General features: G+C 44.6%; 1 protein-coding gene across 7 annotated transcripts in view; it reads right to left on the bottom strand.

The window, feature by feature from the left end:
• EFHC2 (EF-hand domain containing 2) overlaps nt 1-17,589 on the bottom strand; it is a 65,406-nt gene extending 47,817 nt beyond the window's left edge. The window contains exons 1-3 of one of the 7 annotated variants that reach the window (XM_064472953.1): nt 17,495-17,589; nt 7,880-8,068; nt 1,406-1,556 (exon numbers count right to left, since the gene is read on the bottom strand). In XM_064472953.1, the coding sequence (XP_064329023.1) occupies nt 1,406-1,556; nt 7,880-8,068; nt 17,495-17,536 (382 nt within the window). In that variant the 5' untranslated portion in view covers nt 17,537-17,589. Of the gene's footprint in view, nt 1-1,405; nt 1,557-7,027; nt 7,181-7,879; nt 8,069-8,396; nt 8,557-8,579; nt 9,343-17,494 lie in introns of those variants that run through there. The other 6 variants (XM_064472972.1, XM_064472981.1, XM_064472963.1 and 3 more) reach the window with 6 other exon arrangements.
• Nucleotides 17,590-17,947: the final 358 nt, after the last annotated feature.

The following is a 17,947-nucleotide window of genomic DNA, read 5'->3' as shown; positions in this document are numbered from 1 at the left end:
AATTACTCATTACTATTGCTAGATTCAAAGGAATCAGCTTTGAATTTGCTTTATCCTGCTCTAATGAACCTGGCTTTCACCTTCCCTCTCAAAGATGTCACTCCTGCCTCTCAGGTTAACTGTACTTCCTTTGCCATTTCCACAAAATCCAGAAAGAGCCTCTCCCGCTCTCATGACACACAGGTCAAAGAAAACTTAGACCTAGTGACATCTCCAGCCTCACACATATGAGCGCAGGGATGGGGTAAGTTAGTTGTAAGTTCCCAGGACAAGAGATCCGACATGCTTTTCTTCAGGTCTTGAAAAAACACTTGCCCAGGTAGGAGTAGGACAAGGTTCCTCTGAATTCAAAATCAGTTCCTATTGAAGAGCCACTCAACACAGGGAGAGCAGGGCCTGACGTACTGGTTTAAGAAAAGATTCCCAGGTAATTTTATCCCAGGTCTAACAATAATGGTGCACATAACACCTTTAAATATTATACTGCTCCATAGACAGAGAAACCGATAGCATCTGCTCACCTTGGAAAATAATACAGTAGTTAAATGGTTAACTTATTTTTGAAAATTGCTGTGCTAAGATCCACTAGAACATACAAAACATCTTTGGGGATTGGAGGCGCAGTCATCCCAAGATACTCATCACAAGACATCCTGCTTATATGGACTACAACCCTTGAAAACTTTTAATTCTGGCAGTGACACATAAACACCAAGAAGCAGCAGCTGTGCTCCCCTTCTGCAACAGGATGTTGACCACTAGATTACATTTTTTTAATGTAAACCAAGTCCATTAATACTCCAGTAAATCAGCCCAGTAAACCCTCCTCCAAAAGTCCTCCGGCTGGCCCAAGTGAAGTGATGTCACACTGAGGCAAGGCAGTTTAACCTACAGGCGTCAAGGAAAAATTACTGTGCCAAGGGCACTTTAATCATAGAAGAACCAACAGCCAGAGGCACAAAAGGCGCTCTCCTTCAACAACGGCAGAGACACTGCAGCAGCTAATGAACAATTACAGAGCTGCAGCTAGAGAACTTGCTGCCAGTGCCAAGATGGGAGGAATCAGGCTCAGGAACAAAGATCTAGAACACAAATTGTTTTTTCAGATGTGACACAACACTGACAGCAGACCCGCTATTATATTAATTCATACAGCTATATTACAGAAAAAATTGTATGTGTGAGTGCGGGATGGGATTCTGCCTTACAAAACCTGTATCTTCAGAAACGAAGACAGCAAAAAAGTTCACATTATGATCCGTAACAAGAAAAGACAATTATAGCTATTCACTTACAGCCCATTTTAACTATAAGAAGTCATGTTATATATCCATTAGAATGGACCAAGACTGTACTGAAGAAAGATATAAAGAGCAGAAAAAAGAGTGCTATTAAAAATAGATACCTTGAGTTATGCCACTATTTTTCACTTGGGGTTCAATCACTTGAATTGTATCATCTTCAAGGTAGAAGTATATTTTACAATGTCTGACTCTATATAGCTCTTGATTTTTGTCAGGCACTTCTTCCTCAAAATAGGCATCAAAAGACAATACCTATTAAAAACAATAAATAAATATAAAGCAGCAAAATCTTCAATGTTTTTGCAAAATATGTCAATAAAATAAACTTATATAGATTATAAGTAACTAAAGGGATGGCTTTCAGGAGGTAGATTTATTTCTCAGAAATGTAAATATAGAAATCCACATTAAATCACATAAATTTAAAATTCTTTGCCTGGCATTTATATTATCACAACATCTAAGCAGAGATGGAACTCTGAAGTAAAGAAATAAATCAAATATAAAACTATCAGCAGGCTGCTTGGAAAACCTTCTGAACAAAGCGCTTTTGATAGCACAATGAGCTACCTAGGTCCTAAAGCAAATTTTAGACTTCTATTCAATGAATTCCTGGAAAATAAAGTGCATTATGACAGTAATGGCTTTACCATTGAGGTAAGTGGAAAGAAGAGCTCTTTTTAAGCAAATCCTGTAATCTATCTAATGAATGGCACCGAAGACTATCAAAGAAAAATGACGTTTTTCAGGAGTCATTTAAGGCTGTGCAATACTGGCATTTCAAAACTTACCTGCGTCTGCAATTCCACAAGTGGGGAAATCTCAGAGAGTATACCAACTGGTCTTCATGGTATCTTGCAATAGGAATAATGCAAGAAAAAAAGCCTTCATAGGTGAGGTGCTCAGTGGTTTACTACAGTGGCCTTTATGTCTGGAGATCCCAACTCAAACTCAGCAAACCATTACACAGATTTACAGTTCTTGGTATCATTTATAGTGTTTAATCACCAAGACCATTTTTAAGGGAATGTGCAAGAACTGTCTACTTAGTAGTGCATTACCTACCAGGGTGGTTGCTGCAGTAGGAATGTGAAAGGAGGCAATAATTAAAACAAGGTTTTCATCCTGCCCCCCAACACATTTGGGTCAAATCAGTGGTAATCCATACTTCACTTCTTTCAATTATTCTATTTGATATATGCAATTACCTTTATTCTTAATTCATTAGACGAACTGAAGCATTGGAAATAAGACATCTTAGGTTCCCTATGTTTCAATGAGCATCTGGCAGACTATGGCTTGAAAATGCTTGAAATCTAGTGAGTTAGCCAAGATCCCTATATGGCACAGAACAGACCAGTTAATAGTCTGTATTCCTTTAGCACGTGTCTTTGAGAAGCTCAGAGTACTTCCATGAATACGAATGACAGAGATATTAAAACATCCTAATAGAAAAATAACAACTTCTTTTTCTACATCTGGGAAGAGAGAGCTAACAGCTTGCTCAGGAGCACACAAGAACAGCTGTCCTGTGTCCTAGTCAGACTTCTCAATAGGCCAGTCTTCCTTCTCTCAGGCAGGGTAACTGCAAGATGAGAAAAACTCCGTTCCTACAAACTATTTCAAAGGCTAAATCCCACCGATTTTCAGCACGCATCAAACAATATGACAGATACATTTTTGGCATCAACACTCCTGCACTGTGACCCACTACCATTCGAGAAATAAAATTCAAATTATAATCAAATGACTTAACAGTTACCCGTTAAGCCTGATGGCATTACATCTTCACACAAAAGAATCTAGACACTGTCAGTTATGGTTTGTTTATGTAGTACAACATGCAAGTTTCCGAACAACCTAAAGATGAAGTACTTGAAAATAAATAAAATTCATTCTGGCCACATGTAATTTTTAACTGTGGATTTCAGTTTCATGTATCAAACACAAAACACCGGATAAAACATCTGACATACAACAAAGCCAACACAAACAACTCTATCATCCTTTAACACCTCTTCTTCCTTCCATTTGTCTATAAACATTGGTGTATAGTGCCATTTTCGATGACCAAGGTATCCTTCCTGGCCTCCAGCTACTATTCTGGAAGGACCAGGAGCCCTTTGTAAATGTCTTGAATGCTCATGGGGACTTAAAAGGTACTGTGGTAGAACCACTATATCACAGTCTGAACATTTGCTACAGGCCACAGGCCACCTGATCAGGAAGAGGAAGTTGACAAGGCCTTCTACAGACAGCCAAAGTAGCCTCACAATCACAGGCCCTGGTTCTCATGCAGATCTTCAACCACCCTGTTATTTGCTGGAAAAGCAACACGGCAAGGCTTGCGCAGTCCAGGAGGTTCCTGCAGAGCATCGAGGATAACTTTTTGACACAGGTGGTGGAGGAGCCAAAGAGGCGAGATGTGCTGCTGGACCTTATACTAACAAACAAGGAAGGTCTGGTTGAGGATGTCAGGGTTGGGGGTAGTCTTGGCAGCAGTGACCATGACATGGTGGAGTTCAGGATCCTGCGTGGTAGAAGCAGGGCAACAAGTAGGATTATGACCCTGGACTTCAGGAGAGTTAACTTTGGCCTCTTCAAAGACCTGCTTGGAGGAGTCCCATGGGTTAGGGCTCTAGAAGGTATGGGAGTCCAAGAGAGCTGGTCAATATTCAAGGACCACTTCCTCCAAGCTCAAGACCAGTGCACCCCTATGAGGAAGAAATCAAGCTAAGGAGCCAGAAGACCTACATGGATGAACAAAAAGCTTCTAGGAAAACTCAAATGGAAGAAGAAGGTTTACAGTACGTGGAAAAAGGGACTGGCTACTTGGGAGGAATATAGGAACGATGTCTGGGTATGCAGAGATGTGACAAGGAGGGCCAAGGCCCACCTGGAACTCAATCTGACAAGGGGTGTCAAAGATAACAAGAAGGGCTTCTTCAAATACAGCAGTAGTAAAAGAAAGACTGGGGAAACTGTAGGCCCGCTGCTGACCGAGGTGGGGGCCCTGGTGACGCAGGATGCAGAGAAGGCAGAGTTACTGAACGCCGCCTCTGCTTCAGTCTTTACTGCTAAGGCTGTCCCTCAGGCATCTCAGCCCCCAGAGGTGAGAGGGGAAATCTGGAGAAAGACTTACCCTTGGTTGAAGAGGATTGGGTCAGAGATCTTTTATGCAAACTGGATCCTCACAGATCCATGGGCCCCGACGGAATGCACCCATGAGTGCTGAGGGAGCCGGTGGATGCTGTCACTAAGCCACTCTCCATCATCTTTGAAAGGTCACGGAGGACAGGAGAGGTGCCCAAGAACTTGAGGGTAACTAATGTCACTCCCGTCTTTGAAAAGGGCAAGCAGGACCCACGAAACTATAGGCCAGTCAGCCTCACCTCAATTCCTGGAAAGGTGATGGAACAGTTCATCGTGGAGGTCATCTCCAGGCATGTAGAGGAAAAGGTTATCAAAATTAGTCATCATGGATTCACCCAGGGGACATCATGCCTGACCAACCTCATAGCCTTCTACAATGGTGTGACTGGCTGGGTAGATGAAGGGAGAGCAGTGGATGTTGCTTACCTCATTTTCAGCAAGGCTTTTGACACTGGCTCCCATAACATCCTCACAGGTAGGCTTAGGAAGTGTGGGTTGGATGAGTGGACAGTGAGGTGGATAGAGAACTGGCTGAATGGCAGAACTCAGAGGATCATGATCAATGGGGCAGAGTCTGGTTGGAGGCCTATCGCTAGTGGTGTTACCCAGGGGTCTGTGCTGCATCCAGTCCTGTTCAACATATTCATCAATGACCTGGACAAAGGGCCTGGAGAAGAGAAGACTGAGGGGTGATCTCATCAATGCTTGGTAACTATCTAAAGGGTGGGTGTCAAGAGGGTGGGTCCAGACTCTTTTCAGTGGTGCCCAATGGCAGGACAAGGGGCGATGGGCACAAGTCGGAACACAGGAAGTTCCACCTGAATATGAGGAAAAACTTCTTACCTTTGAGGGAAGGAATGACAGAGCAGCAGAACAGGCTGCCCAGGGAGGTTGTGGAGTCTCCTTTCCTGGAGACATTCAAAACCCACCTGGATGAGGTCCTGTGCCCCCTGCTCTAGGTGTACCTGCTGAAGCAGGGGGCTTGGACAAGATGATCTCCAGAGGTCCCTTCCACCCCCTACCATTCTGTGATCCTGTGATCCTGGGGTTCAGCAACAAGGAGCTGAATCTCATTCCTTGTTCAGCTGCTGATAAGCCATGCAACCATTGGAAACTTCCTTAGATGCTGTACCCTCTTCTCCCTATTCTGTTAGTCCCACTAGAGTATATTTGTTTGACAAACATATTATTCAAGTGCCCTATTTGATTACTAATCATTCTTAATGTTGTCAATGAACTTTTCTGAGAATGATTGTCTTGTGAGACACCAGCCAGGTGAAACAGTCTGTTTGCACAGATCTCCAAGCACAAACAGGTCCTAAATACACTGTATTCTTTCCTTTCCCCAAGCATACACCCATGTCCCGGCTTACTCCATGTGAGGAGTTTGAGCAAGTTCTTTTGCACTTAAACTTTATTGTCTTTATACCCTTATCAACATGCCAGTGTATTAAATATATGCAGCAGCCAACAGACGATTCAGGAAGGGTGAGGAGGGGAAGGAACAGAAAAGAAGATGACTTAGTTTTCATTTTAAAGCAAGGTTAATTTTAAAAATACGTGAAATGTAACACTTCCTAACTCATGTCTCATCAGTAGTACATTGCTATGTGCAAAATTCCCATCCCACTCTTCAAAAAATTAAATGTTACATATCAAAACCAGAAGTAACAAATACCGAATAAACTCTGCGACATTTTGTGAAGTTGGCAGAAGGTTTGCCTGGCACCTGCAGCAGTCAAATTATAAACACCTTTTCAAGCCCAGGCAGCCTTGTGTGTTTACTTAATCGTAGAAGAAATTAAATTTACACCTGCTTCTATTAGGCATATGAAATTGCAAAAACTATTTCTTAACCTACTTAATAATGAAGTTTTATGCCTGTCCTTCCTCCAGCTATTATGGTACTGCTGAACTTTAGAAACCAAAGAAAAATGGTAAGAAAGCAGACTACATTTAAATGGATAAACACCTACTCAAACCATTTTTCACGTAAGTCCATTTTTCTCCATCACAAACTGCAGCACTGGAGGAAATGGCTGTATTCTAGGCTCTTAACTGGGGAAGCTAGATTAGTTGGGAAACCTTTAGCTGTCTGCAATTAATACAAACACATGAGCCCTCCAGAGGCCAATTCCAAACCTGCAAACTCCTGCCCAGTATTACCCTGTGGAGGAATACACTGATTAAAGAAGGAAAGTGGAAAGTCTAGCTAGTCCATCTCACCAGCCATGTTCAGTGGCAGGTCCTCGCTGTGTCTTGCTTAACCCCTTTATTTTATAAACTTGGGTCCAAGTCCTGATAACTTAAATATGGCCTGGAGAAGCCAATGCATACCTTCTCGTTGAAAGAAGGGTGCAGATAAAGCAAGTGCAGGTCTGGCTGAAGCCTTAACACTTTGGTACATAGATGAATTCATACTTGAGCACATCACTGAAAACTATGTGAGCAGTACTAAGGACTTCTGAGGTAATGCTAACCCAAGTCACATGTATCTGTTCAAGCCTTACATTTTCTTGTAGTAGTTCTGGTCTGCCAAAGAGATGAATGCATAATTGTACTGCAATTACCTGCATGGCTTTTCTTTTAAAGGAAAAATTGTGAGATTAGCCATTCTTCCCAATATTTAAATATCATAATCCTTTAGTCATGCAACATTTCTGTGATCTCCTGAATGATTTCTTTTTCTGGATCATTTTTCTTCTCTGATGGTAGGCTTTTTGCTTTAGAAATAAAACATAGCTGAATAGAATTTAATGTAAATTTAAACATGGAAAGTAATGACAGTGTGCTACAAAATTCGTATCATTACTGATTGCAGTTATTTAATGACTCTGACTTTAAAGGCATCACTACACCCTTACAAAATGAGAAAATATTGATTTTAAATTGCTGTGCCTGTAACGGACACAATCTACCTATATTACACATGAACAGATCACAGCAAAGTCAACAAGACTTTGAGCAAGCAAACATGATGGCATAAGTGAATCCAAGCCTACAGCACTCCACTGTGGTTAATGATTCCCGAGTACCCATGCACATTTTCTCCTGGACTGGGGCTTACCTTGCATTCATTCTTACCAGGTTGCCAAATAATTCCTTCATTGTCACCATTTTTACTAAAAAGAAATATATCAACCACTCCCTCAGTCTTATTATATCCTGTAGGAGATGTGCTCCAATACAGAAATATTTTTATATGTTGCTGTATGGCATGATATATATGTTTCTATTAATTGTCCAATATACCAATATGATGGGGAAATAGATGGTACCACTCTTTTTGTCTGTCTAGGAGCTTTTTTTTCATGCACAAAATCATCTTCTGAAGTATTTGACTCACTGAATTTCACCTTTATATCACCTTTGTCATATTGTAGCTATTCATAAAAAACATAGCAATACAGATTTCTACATACCTGCTTGTCAAATGCTACCCAAGCAGGAGCATCACTTCCCATCCCTTCAGGAAACACACTGTATTTAGGTTTCAGCTTCTGACCAGGTAATGGTTCACCTCCTATTCCAGGTTTATCTTCTCCAACCAGCATAGCAACATTATTGCAGTAACCCCAGTGCTGTGACTTGTGGAACTTTTCTTTCCCTATCTGTCAGAAGTTTGGGAAAAAAAGAGAGAAAAAAACATCTGTGTGTTTGTTTTTAAATCCATAGGAGTTAACTATCTAGGCAAGGGGGATGAACATGTAAAAGTTTTTCTATAATTACTTTTAATACAGAGTCTAAAAACCTGTAGCAACCGGAATACTGCAAGTGAAGTGACATATTTCAGTGCTCAATTTGCCAGTCTTATAGATGAAAATGGAAAAATATTCCAGTAATTTACCCAGGCTGAGAGACAGGATGATACCGGCCATTTCCCCCACCCTCACTCCCTGCAACACGCATTGAGGTGTGTGGTAGAAAGAAGCAAGTTACCCATGAGAACTTTTGCAAAAGGTAGAGGCGAAAAGCCTTTTCTGTAGATCTCCAGAGGACAAAAGCAAACTCTTCAGGAATACCCAGAGAACAGCCTGCTCTCATTACTTATGTCAAAGATCTTATTTAAACTTGCATCCCCGAGTGCAAAACAAATAGCTTTGTACTAGTGAATACACTTACATTTTGGGAGGTTGGATCTGAATCAAAAGACAGAATATTAATGCCATCTGGGCTTATTCCAAAAGAAGGTCTCAGTAGTGATTTCTTTATATTATTACTATTTTTTTCAGGCAATTAAGGATGGTGTGCTTAAAAAAACATGCACAACCAACTGCAGAGAAACCCATCTTGCCTACTCGCCTTTCTTGGCTGGGGCTGGAGCCAGTCTTGAAGTGATGCAGAAAAGCCTCCGGCCTCACATGAACATCAGTCCTGCCTGTGGGAATGTCCCTCCTAATGAGCTGCCTGCTTTGCTGGCCTATTCCCTCCAGTGGAGGCAGCCGGTGTGAGCTGCACTCAGGCAGCAATCCTCTATCGACCCCACATATCAGTCTCACAGAAGAGGACAGGGAAATAGGAAAAGCCAACAGAAAGCTCCCTTAACCCTTTCTCCCATGAGCAGCTGTTCTGACTTGTTAGCTCCTCTCGCTCTGCTATTCCTCCCTTCCTCGCCCTCTCAAATCCTCAAAACACTTTGTCTGGGAAGGTGGAGAAGGGTCACTGGGTAACTGCACCCTGACACACCTACTAAGGGTAGACGGAGACTACCGCAGCTGTGCCCTCCCTCAGCCTGGGTCTGGGTGAACATGAGGGAAGACGAGGCTGAAGGGGGAGGATCTGATGTTACGTATGAGTACAGAGAAGGCCCTGGGTAGAGGAAAAGGCTGGACAGCAAAATTTTCATAGTAGCACCGGAGCAGGTACATCAGCAAAGTAGCAGAGGGCCAAAATTGCCTCTCATTTGGAAGACTGAGCAACACTAGGTATCACATGCATATATATTTAAACCAGTACTCCCCTAAAAGGTGTAGACAACTTTAAGTTACTATCAGGAATCAAAAAATGGGCAAGAAAAACAACAAAGAAAAGGAAGGGTTCATTGTTTTTCATCATGGTGAAGTTCAGGTGCTCCAAGGTAATGTAACACACTCAGCACAGCAGTTCTGGGAACAAGTGCAAGCAGGGAAACAGCAAAACCTGAAAGTAACCAAGTAATTATTTCATTCTGCCAATATGAAAGAGACTGAGGAATCTGAAGGCAGCTAAACAACCTCATGGCTCATAACGTTCAACGCTCATATATACAAACTACTGCACATGGGAAGTTACAGTCTGAACTGTTCACCTGCCTTGCAGTGCTCTAAATCCAATGATACAGGACAGAGAGCTGCCCTTGACACAAGCAGCTCAATCATTGCCTTAGCTTAACCTTAGCTTAAAACCCTTTTGCATACCACTTGTGTCCTTTTGCAAGTGCGGTGGTATGGAAAATAATAAATTACTTGCTATTTTTACAAATTATTATTTTTAATATCATGATAATCAATGGCCATACCTTGCTTAGGTTAACAAAAGCTGGGCTAGCCAGCACTCTTGAAACAGTCATTGCAAAATGAGATAAGGTTCATACACTGGGGACAGTAACGATTGGCAGTATGGAAGCACTTCCCCAAAAATGATATTTAAAAAGTAAGCAATGTTTTGAAAAGATGTGAATAAAAGGGCAGATAGCAAGTATCATAGCTTAAAGAATAATACAAAGGAAAACAAGAAGTACTCCTGAACCATATTTACTACTCAAGAACAAGGGTTACTGATAAAAGAGAAAATCAATAAAAGGAATAAAAGAGAAAATCAATAAAAGGAAATACTTGTTTGTGTAATGACTAGTTAGCCCACGCCCTCCCCACCCCCCACCCCCCCCGCCACACAGCATTGCTCAAGCCAGGACTTTACACAAGATTTTTAAAAGTGCTGCATATTTGCAGGTTTAATATTGAAAATAAAATATTTCCTATCACATTTTTTTGAGCTGTGATTTCATGCTTCAGTGGGCAGTGTAAGAACTGACATTTAGGCATTACGAGCAGATCTTCATGCGGTCATCCCACCCTTCCCTGAAGAAGTGAACACAGGCACTCTCCTGGTACGGGACTCTAGAACAGACAGGCACTGACAGGGTCTGGCACCTGCTTTGTAACACACCAACACTTGGGATGGTTTTTGCCTCTCCTTTGGGTGATAACGAGGTGCCCTTTCTTCTCCTCTTTCTTTCTTTAATAACTTTGTTCCTCAGTAAGCCGATAGAGTTGGGGAGAAGTCAGAATGGGAGGAAGCTTTCTGCATTTATCAGTTCAAATGTGAAATAACTATAGTCAAGCTGAGTTTTAAAAGGGAAATTTGTAGGCAGAAACATCTGATTTATACTGAAGGTGCTACGGAACAGTTCCACTTTTTTGGCACAGCAAGTATTTAATTATTTTCCCCCTATAACCAGAGCATGAGTTAGGGAGAAAGGCATATAGTTATCAATGCACAGTGAGGGTGGCAGTTTTCCTGAGCAAAGGAAAGCTTTTCATGTCCTCAAAGCTTCTTCTAGAAGCATTTGCTGTTCATCTGTTTCTGGGTTTTGGGGAGTTACCGTGTGCTAAACTGTTCATCAAAGTAATCCAGGTTTGCTCCTGCTGGAAATTTTCCAGAATTTAGGGATGAAATCACAATATCTGTCACAATTTGATATGAAAAATCCATGGCCCAAGAGCTGCAATTCTGTTAAGAATCTTTTGTGGCATCTTGTAACTTTTTAGAGTTCGATAGAAAGGCTATTTTAGATTCCTCATCTTAGTATTACTTATAAACCCCTTTTCCACAAAAAGCACCTAAATCCATATGCAAAATAATCTCTTCCAAAAGTCTGTACAGTTATTTCTGAAAAAAAAAAAATCCAAACATTAACAACAAAAAACCAAAAGAAAGTTTAAGAAAAAGAGTAATTATAATTGAAGATGACAAAAGAGAAAAATGACGTTTAGGAAACACCAGCTAATGAACTAAGACCACATCCAGCCTAAAATAGTGACAGAACATCACGTTACCTCCACACTAATATTAAATGACTTCTAAAAGAAATCTGTGAGAGTGCAAGGAAAGAGCTTTACTGTGTCTCCTGTGCTAATGCAGCTAAACTGAGCAGGCTGTATATCTGCTGAATGAAGTTGGCTATTTTCTGTGCGGTGAGCCAGAAATAAATATTGAGGATACATTCAATAGTGACTAATACAAAGGTCAGGATTCTCTGACTGCAGCTATTGGCTCTGCAAACTCAGCCACTGCAGTCCTTGGGGAACGCTGCCTCATGCTCTCTCCATCTTGCTATTTAATACTCTGGTACGGAGTCACAGCAAACTCATCAGGGAGCTGAACATTTCAGCTGAACCAAACACAACTGGAAATCTCTCACCACAGCATCTGGAGTGATGAGGGAGCCCTGTGACACACACCATCTCAGGAGCTATGTGCTTTTAACCAAGTTCCACAGAGAGTTACGGCAGAAGCCACCCGTAGCAGTGCAGTTCTCCTCCCCATATCCAATTTTAATTCCCACCTTGAGAACAGCAGATGCACTGTGGAGGTCCTACTCAAATCCTGTGTCAGGATGAACTGTGGCGTTTCTGAACTGCTCTAGGGTGCTGGCACAGTCTGCTGGTTGCTTTGACTAAGCAATGGAAATAGACGCAAATGCTGCACACTGTGCTAGTCACATCCATGTGACCTCCTGCCCTGTGGAAAGCGCAGGTCACCACCAGAGATGAGACAAACAGCAAGTTCCTGCAATACTTATAAGTAGTACCTCTCACAAAGTTAGCACTCGCTGCTTAGTGAAAAGCCATATTTCAGCTACTGATTTTCAAATCTTTTAGGTCATACTGTAAACAGAGGATTACCTCAAAACATTGTTCCCAGCAACTGTGGTGCCCATGTAACACACCCCAGAAAAAGGTGAATCACCAACAGCCTGGATCAGCACAGGAAAGACATGGACCTGTTGGAGCAGGTCCAGAGGAGGGCCACAAAAATGATCTGAGGGCTGGAGCATCTCTCCTGTGAGGACTGGATGAGAGTTAGGGTTGTTCAGCCTGAAGAAGAGAAGGCTGCGGGGAGACGTTATTGCGGCCTTTCAGTACCTAAAGTGGGACTATAGGAAAAATGGTGACAGACTTCTTAGCAGGACCTGTTGCGATAGGACAAGGGGTAACGGATTTAAACTAAAGGAGAGTCAATTTAGACTAGATATAAGGAAGAAATGTTTTACGATGAGGGTGGTGAAACACTGGAACAGGCTGCCCAGAGAGGTAGCAGATGACCCACCCCTGGAAACATTCAAGGCCAGGTTGGATGGGACTCTGAGCAACCTGAAGATGTTCCTGCTCATTGCACAGGGGGTTGGGCTAGGTGAGATTTAAAGGCCCCTTCCAACCCAAACCCAGAATCACTAGATTCTGTGATTCTGTTAGCTCTTACAGCCTGAGCTGGTACAGCCTGAGAGAAGACAACAGATGGATATAAAGTAAAGGGTCCCAAATGCAACCTTGATGGGCAGCTACAGGAAGATTTGGGTTTGGGGGTTATGAACAGACAGAGACCTGGGGGGGTGGGGCTGAGGGGCAGGAGGTAGTGGAAGGGGTTCAGGAAAGAGGGACAGGGAAAGAAAAAGGCAAGGCACAGCAGGCAGGCTTACTTATAAAGAGGTTGGCAAGCGCTCTGTCAAGACAAACTAATGTCCCATTTTGGCACTGATGATTAGAGAGCAGCAGAAAATACTCAAGCCAGGAAACACAGACAGCAACAGTAGCACAGTTGAGGGCAATTCCCATCTCCTGCAATAAACAAGGAAGATGTGGAATTTCTGCTGCGCCTCTAAACTTCACAACAGAAACTGATATTCTCCAGGATGTATTTTCCCCGAGATCTAGAAACTCATTGTCCAATTCTCTGAGAAATGCCATGCCGAATTGTTGCACAGGATTCTCTCTCTGAGAGGGATTTCAAACCCCAGGCAAGAAAATACACTGGTGGGCTAGCACCTGGTATTTCTGACCTACATGAATATGCGCTCCTCTCCATTAACTGCTGATATAAGGCAAGAACATCAATCTGGTATCAGAAGGGACAGCTGCCTTGGACAACAGGAGGTAGGCCAGTAACGCTAACAAAGGAAGTAACGATGCTGTTGCACTGCAACCAGCGTCATCCCTAACACAGCCCAGACTCTGAACGCGCAAACTTTTTCCTGTGGTAACAGAGTAAACTTATTTTATGCTACGTTTCCACCACATGCAGGATTAAATACAGTTATCGAGAACCATGATTTTCTGTCTTGAAAAACAGGCGACATGCATGTAACTTGTATAGACAAAGCTGAAAATCTCGCTATTGCACAATTTCAGTATCAGTTGGGCTCTGCAGACAGAAGCTACGGTACCTAGGTCTCCCCTCAGCGTTTAAACATTGGCTGCAGTGGCAAGAGCAAAAGAAGAGAAATTCAGAATTCCCCTTTTCAAGGGTATGCAACAGGTAGTGACATTTTCAAACAGGTAACCCATGAGTTACTGTTTGTAAAAATAAACTAACAAACTCTTTAATGCAACAGGATGGTAAATGATGCGTGAGTACCACATCCCACCACTGCCGGGCCGACAAGGACACTTCTCTAAGGCTGTCAGGACAGAGGAGCGCCAGCTTTGCCGAGGGGCAGCAGCACTCCCAGCACAGACTCTGGCCTCCCCAGCCTCGGCGAGGGGGAAAGCTCTGGCTTCTGCCATTACCCAGCCCCCTGAAGGGAGGGCCCTCGCAAGCGGGCAGGAGATGGGCTAATCCGTGCTCAAAATACCAGCCTGCCTGCTCTATCATTAGATCTCCTGATCACCCACACGTGAACAGGACAGGCACTGCTGATGAGCAGCTTATCTTTGGACTTCTGTTCAGGGAACAGGACTTTTAAAGGAAGTGAAGGGGGTTTATTTGATGGCTGGACTTGTGTGTGCACAAACTACTGTAATTTTTATTTTAAAGATATTTGAAAAAAATAGGGGCAGTTCCTTTTACTCTCTTTGTAGAGAGTAAATATTTTATACTCCTGATGCCTTCTGCTATCCATCATTCTTCTCCACCCCATCAAACCAAACATCAAACGTGGCACTGCTTGTGCTATGCCTGTCCCTTTCATCCCTGCTCTTCACATAGCACAAAGAAAGCATTACCTTACGTTACCATAGGAACCACTCCAGCTGTTTTAAAAGCGCCTGTCACCTCCCTGTGTTTCTCTCCAGCCTCATTAGCTGTGATGCCCAAGCAGCAAGATTTTGTCCCAGCTATGCAGGCAGCATCACTCTCGGGGGAGCTGCTGAATTGGGCACCAGTTGGTTACAGTTAAGTGAGGGAAAATTAGTAAAATCCAGCCAGTGGCTGCTGCCTTTTGCAGTGCTGGCACCAGGGGTGGCTGCAAGCTGCCTGGCCTCGCTGCCCTTGCTCCCGGCCAGCCCGAGATGCAGCGTTTCTGTTCCTAGCTGGAGAGGAAGTACGTGCTCCCAGCAGGGCTAGCTAGAATTAATAATCATAACAGAGAGGTAATACATGGGCTAGTGGCTCTTAGATCCAGAGGCCTAAGCACTGCAAAAGGATTTCTTCCTTCCCATTTGCCATGCAGTCCCCGCTGCCCTGAAGTTAGGCTCCGTGACCCTAACTACCTTAAAGCTCTGATTTTCCAGAGACAGTCCAGCCACCTTGTTAAATGCATCCAAGGTAGACAAAACGCATAGGTACTCCTCTTCCAGTGCCTTTTGTGGACCTATGTATGAGGCAGGTGGAAGCATTAGGGGTAAAGAAGATTGCAGCAGTGGCTTGAACAGTGGTAAGAGTGGAATTAATACCCGTAATTATAAACCAAGGGCCAACAGGAACAGCAATCCCCTGTCCCCTGCTCATCCTTCTTCAGGGTATGCTTCACTACTGTCATTTCAGTGCAGTAAGAGGCATTGATGGCAATGCTCAGAGTGCTGACAGGTGAAAATACTTTTTTCCTTTTCAATTTATCTACAGCAGTGATGCTTTTTTTTTTCTCCTTTAAATATGCGCTTCTTGGCCTCTCATTTGTAGAACTATATGAAAATAAAACTAAATCTAATAGCTAACAACTAAGCAGAGATGAGAAATGTTTTGCAAGAAAGGCAAGTTATCAGTATTAACTCCACTATCTCAAGGATCATCAAAAAGAGCAATTTGGAGCCCAGAGAATGGTGTAACCATGGCTTTACAATGCTGTCTTGTGGCAATTGTGACTTGGTTTTCACACGTTTAGTTCTCATAACATGTATACGCTCTATATGTACTTCAGCATGGAGCGTTGGGGGAAACAACTCACTCCGTACTCCAAAAACAATAATCCCTATCAATTAAGTCAAACTGAAGTTTGGAGAACAATGAAGTCTCAGATAAGACTGAGCTGAGCTATTCTGCTTCCTCCCAGCAGATACAAATGGTACACACCTATTTCAATGTTGCTGATATGCCCACTTGGCAGCTACCTGAAGCATCATATACACAACCAACTCTTCACAATACAAATTTGAATTCACCAAGAGAGATTGAGTATTCACCACCAGGCCTTTTTGTTTGTTTGTTTTCTCCTTCTAAAACAACGGCAGCCAGCCTGCTGTTTTTAGGATAGAAGTTGCCTGAAAGATCCTCACCACTGGTAAGCTGGGCTCTTGCTGCAAGAGGTCCTGTGTGTACGCACACCTGTCCAACACTTACACCAAGTGAGGCTGGGGGGTCCACGTATTTCTACACAATTTCATGTTCCCTGTACCAGCATGCAAGGCAGCTGCAATTGCCTCTACTTGTCTTGTTTTTTAGAGAGCTGCCAGGTTTTACACTGGACCACACTTAATGCAAACTGATTCATAACTCATCACCTGGGCTCCCAGAGATGCTACCAGCATGGACAAGTCTTGTATTGAAGGGGTACTGATGCTCATGGTATCATTGGCATTAATACGTGCACCTTGACAAATCATTAACAAATTGTCCCTGAAATGCTTTATCACGCACTCCCTCACAGCGTGGACCAGACTCAGGAGCTAGCAAAGTACCCCAGCAGTCAGGCTGCAGAAACAAGGGCCACACCATGCTCATCATGTGAAAACAACAGATCCCCTTCCAGATATTTTAACATTATTAAGAAAGTTTACACTGTTTCATCTGCCTCCTGTTGGTATTAGCTACAGCGCCTGAATCCTTCCTTACCTCCTGCACCATTTCACAGTACAGATTGTATTCAGCAAGTTTCTAGCTATTCTCGACAAACAAGTTTGAAGTGCCGATGGCAGCCTTCTCTTTTGTTTGCTATTGTAGCTCATGATAAAAATACCATCTTTATATATTCAGCCTGCCATCAGTATCTAATAGTACTCTGAAGAACCAGCTTGGCATGCCTAGCATTCTCCCCCTTCCTCTGCAAAGACTTTTTGGATTTAGAGGGTGTCCGCTTCTCCCCGTTTTGCTTTGTTAGAGGCGCACCAAGAGCTCAAACTGCCCCGCAGCAGCTGCCAGAGCTGTGCAGAGCATCCCCCCCTCCCACGGAACAACCGGAGGCGGCTGGCACGCCTCTCGGCCCGGTGAGAGGAGCTGGGGGGAAAGGCCTCGCCGCAGCACCGGCCCTCGCTCCCTCGCCAGCCCCGGGGCCGGCGCCGGCTCCGCAGGGACCCCCTGGCGCCTCACGCCCTCCCGCCGGCCCCGCCGACAGCCACAGCGCATCGTGTCCCCCGCCGGCCCTCTCAGGCCGGCGGAGCGCTGCCGGCGACCGCCCTCTTGCCCTCGCCTGGTCTGGCCTGGCCTGGCCCGAAGGGGGGCGGCAGAGCAACCGGCGCCGGCGCCGGCACCGATATCGGCACCGGCACGGCCGCCCCGGCGGCGTGTCGGGATGGGACGAGGTGGGACGGGATGGGATGGGACGGGACGGGACGGGACGGGAAGGGGTGGGACGGGACGGGACGGGACGGGACGGGACGGGACCTCTCCCCCCCGCCGTCACTCACGCTGCGGCCGCGGGCGGCCCCGGGGAGGAGCGGCAGCGCCATGGCCGCCCCGACCCGCCGCCAGCACCGCGCCGCGGGGGGCGCCGTTGCCTGGAGACCGGCCGGCGACGTCACTAGGGGCGGGGCGGAGGGGGCGGGGCGCTGGCGGGCTCGGCCCCGCCCCGCGGCGGCGGCGGCGGTGGGGGCGGGGAAGGCGGGAGGAGTGGCGGGGCGGGGCCACAACGCAGCCGGGGTGCGGGGGGTGGGGAAGGGTGTGCGGCCTTTGGGAGCGGAGTGGAAGTAAATACAAAACCATTTGATTAATTTTTCAGAGTTCATTGCCGTCTTCTTCAAGAATCTCTCAAAATTTACCTCAGGCCCAAAGCTTTGCTTGGTCCGCATCGGTGCGCTTCCCCTCCCTCCCTCCCTCCCGCCTGCCGGGTGGAGTGACCCCTCATGCTGGTTTCCCCCCCA

Source organism: Phalacrocorax carbo, chromosome 1, assembly GCF_963921805.1.
Source record: "Phalacrocorax carbo chromosome 1, bPhaCar2.1, whole genome shotgun sequence".
Lineage (NCBI taxonomy): Eukaryota > Metazoa > Chordata > Aves > Suliformes > Phalacrocoracidae > Phalacrocorax > Phalacrocorax carbo.
Note: the sequence above shows the minus strand (reverse complement) of the source record. Positions and strands in the feature narration are given on the sequence as shown.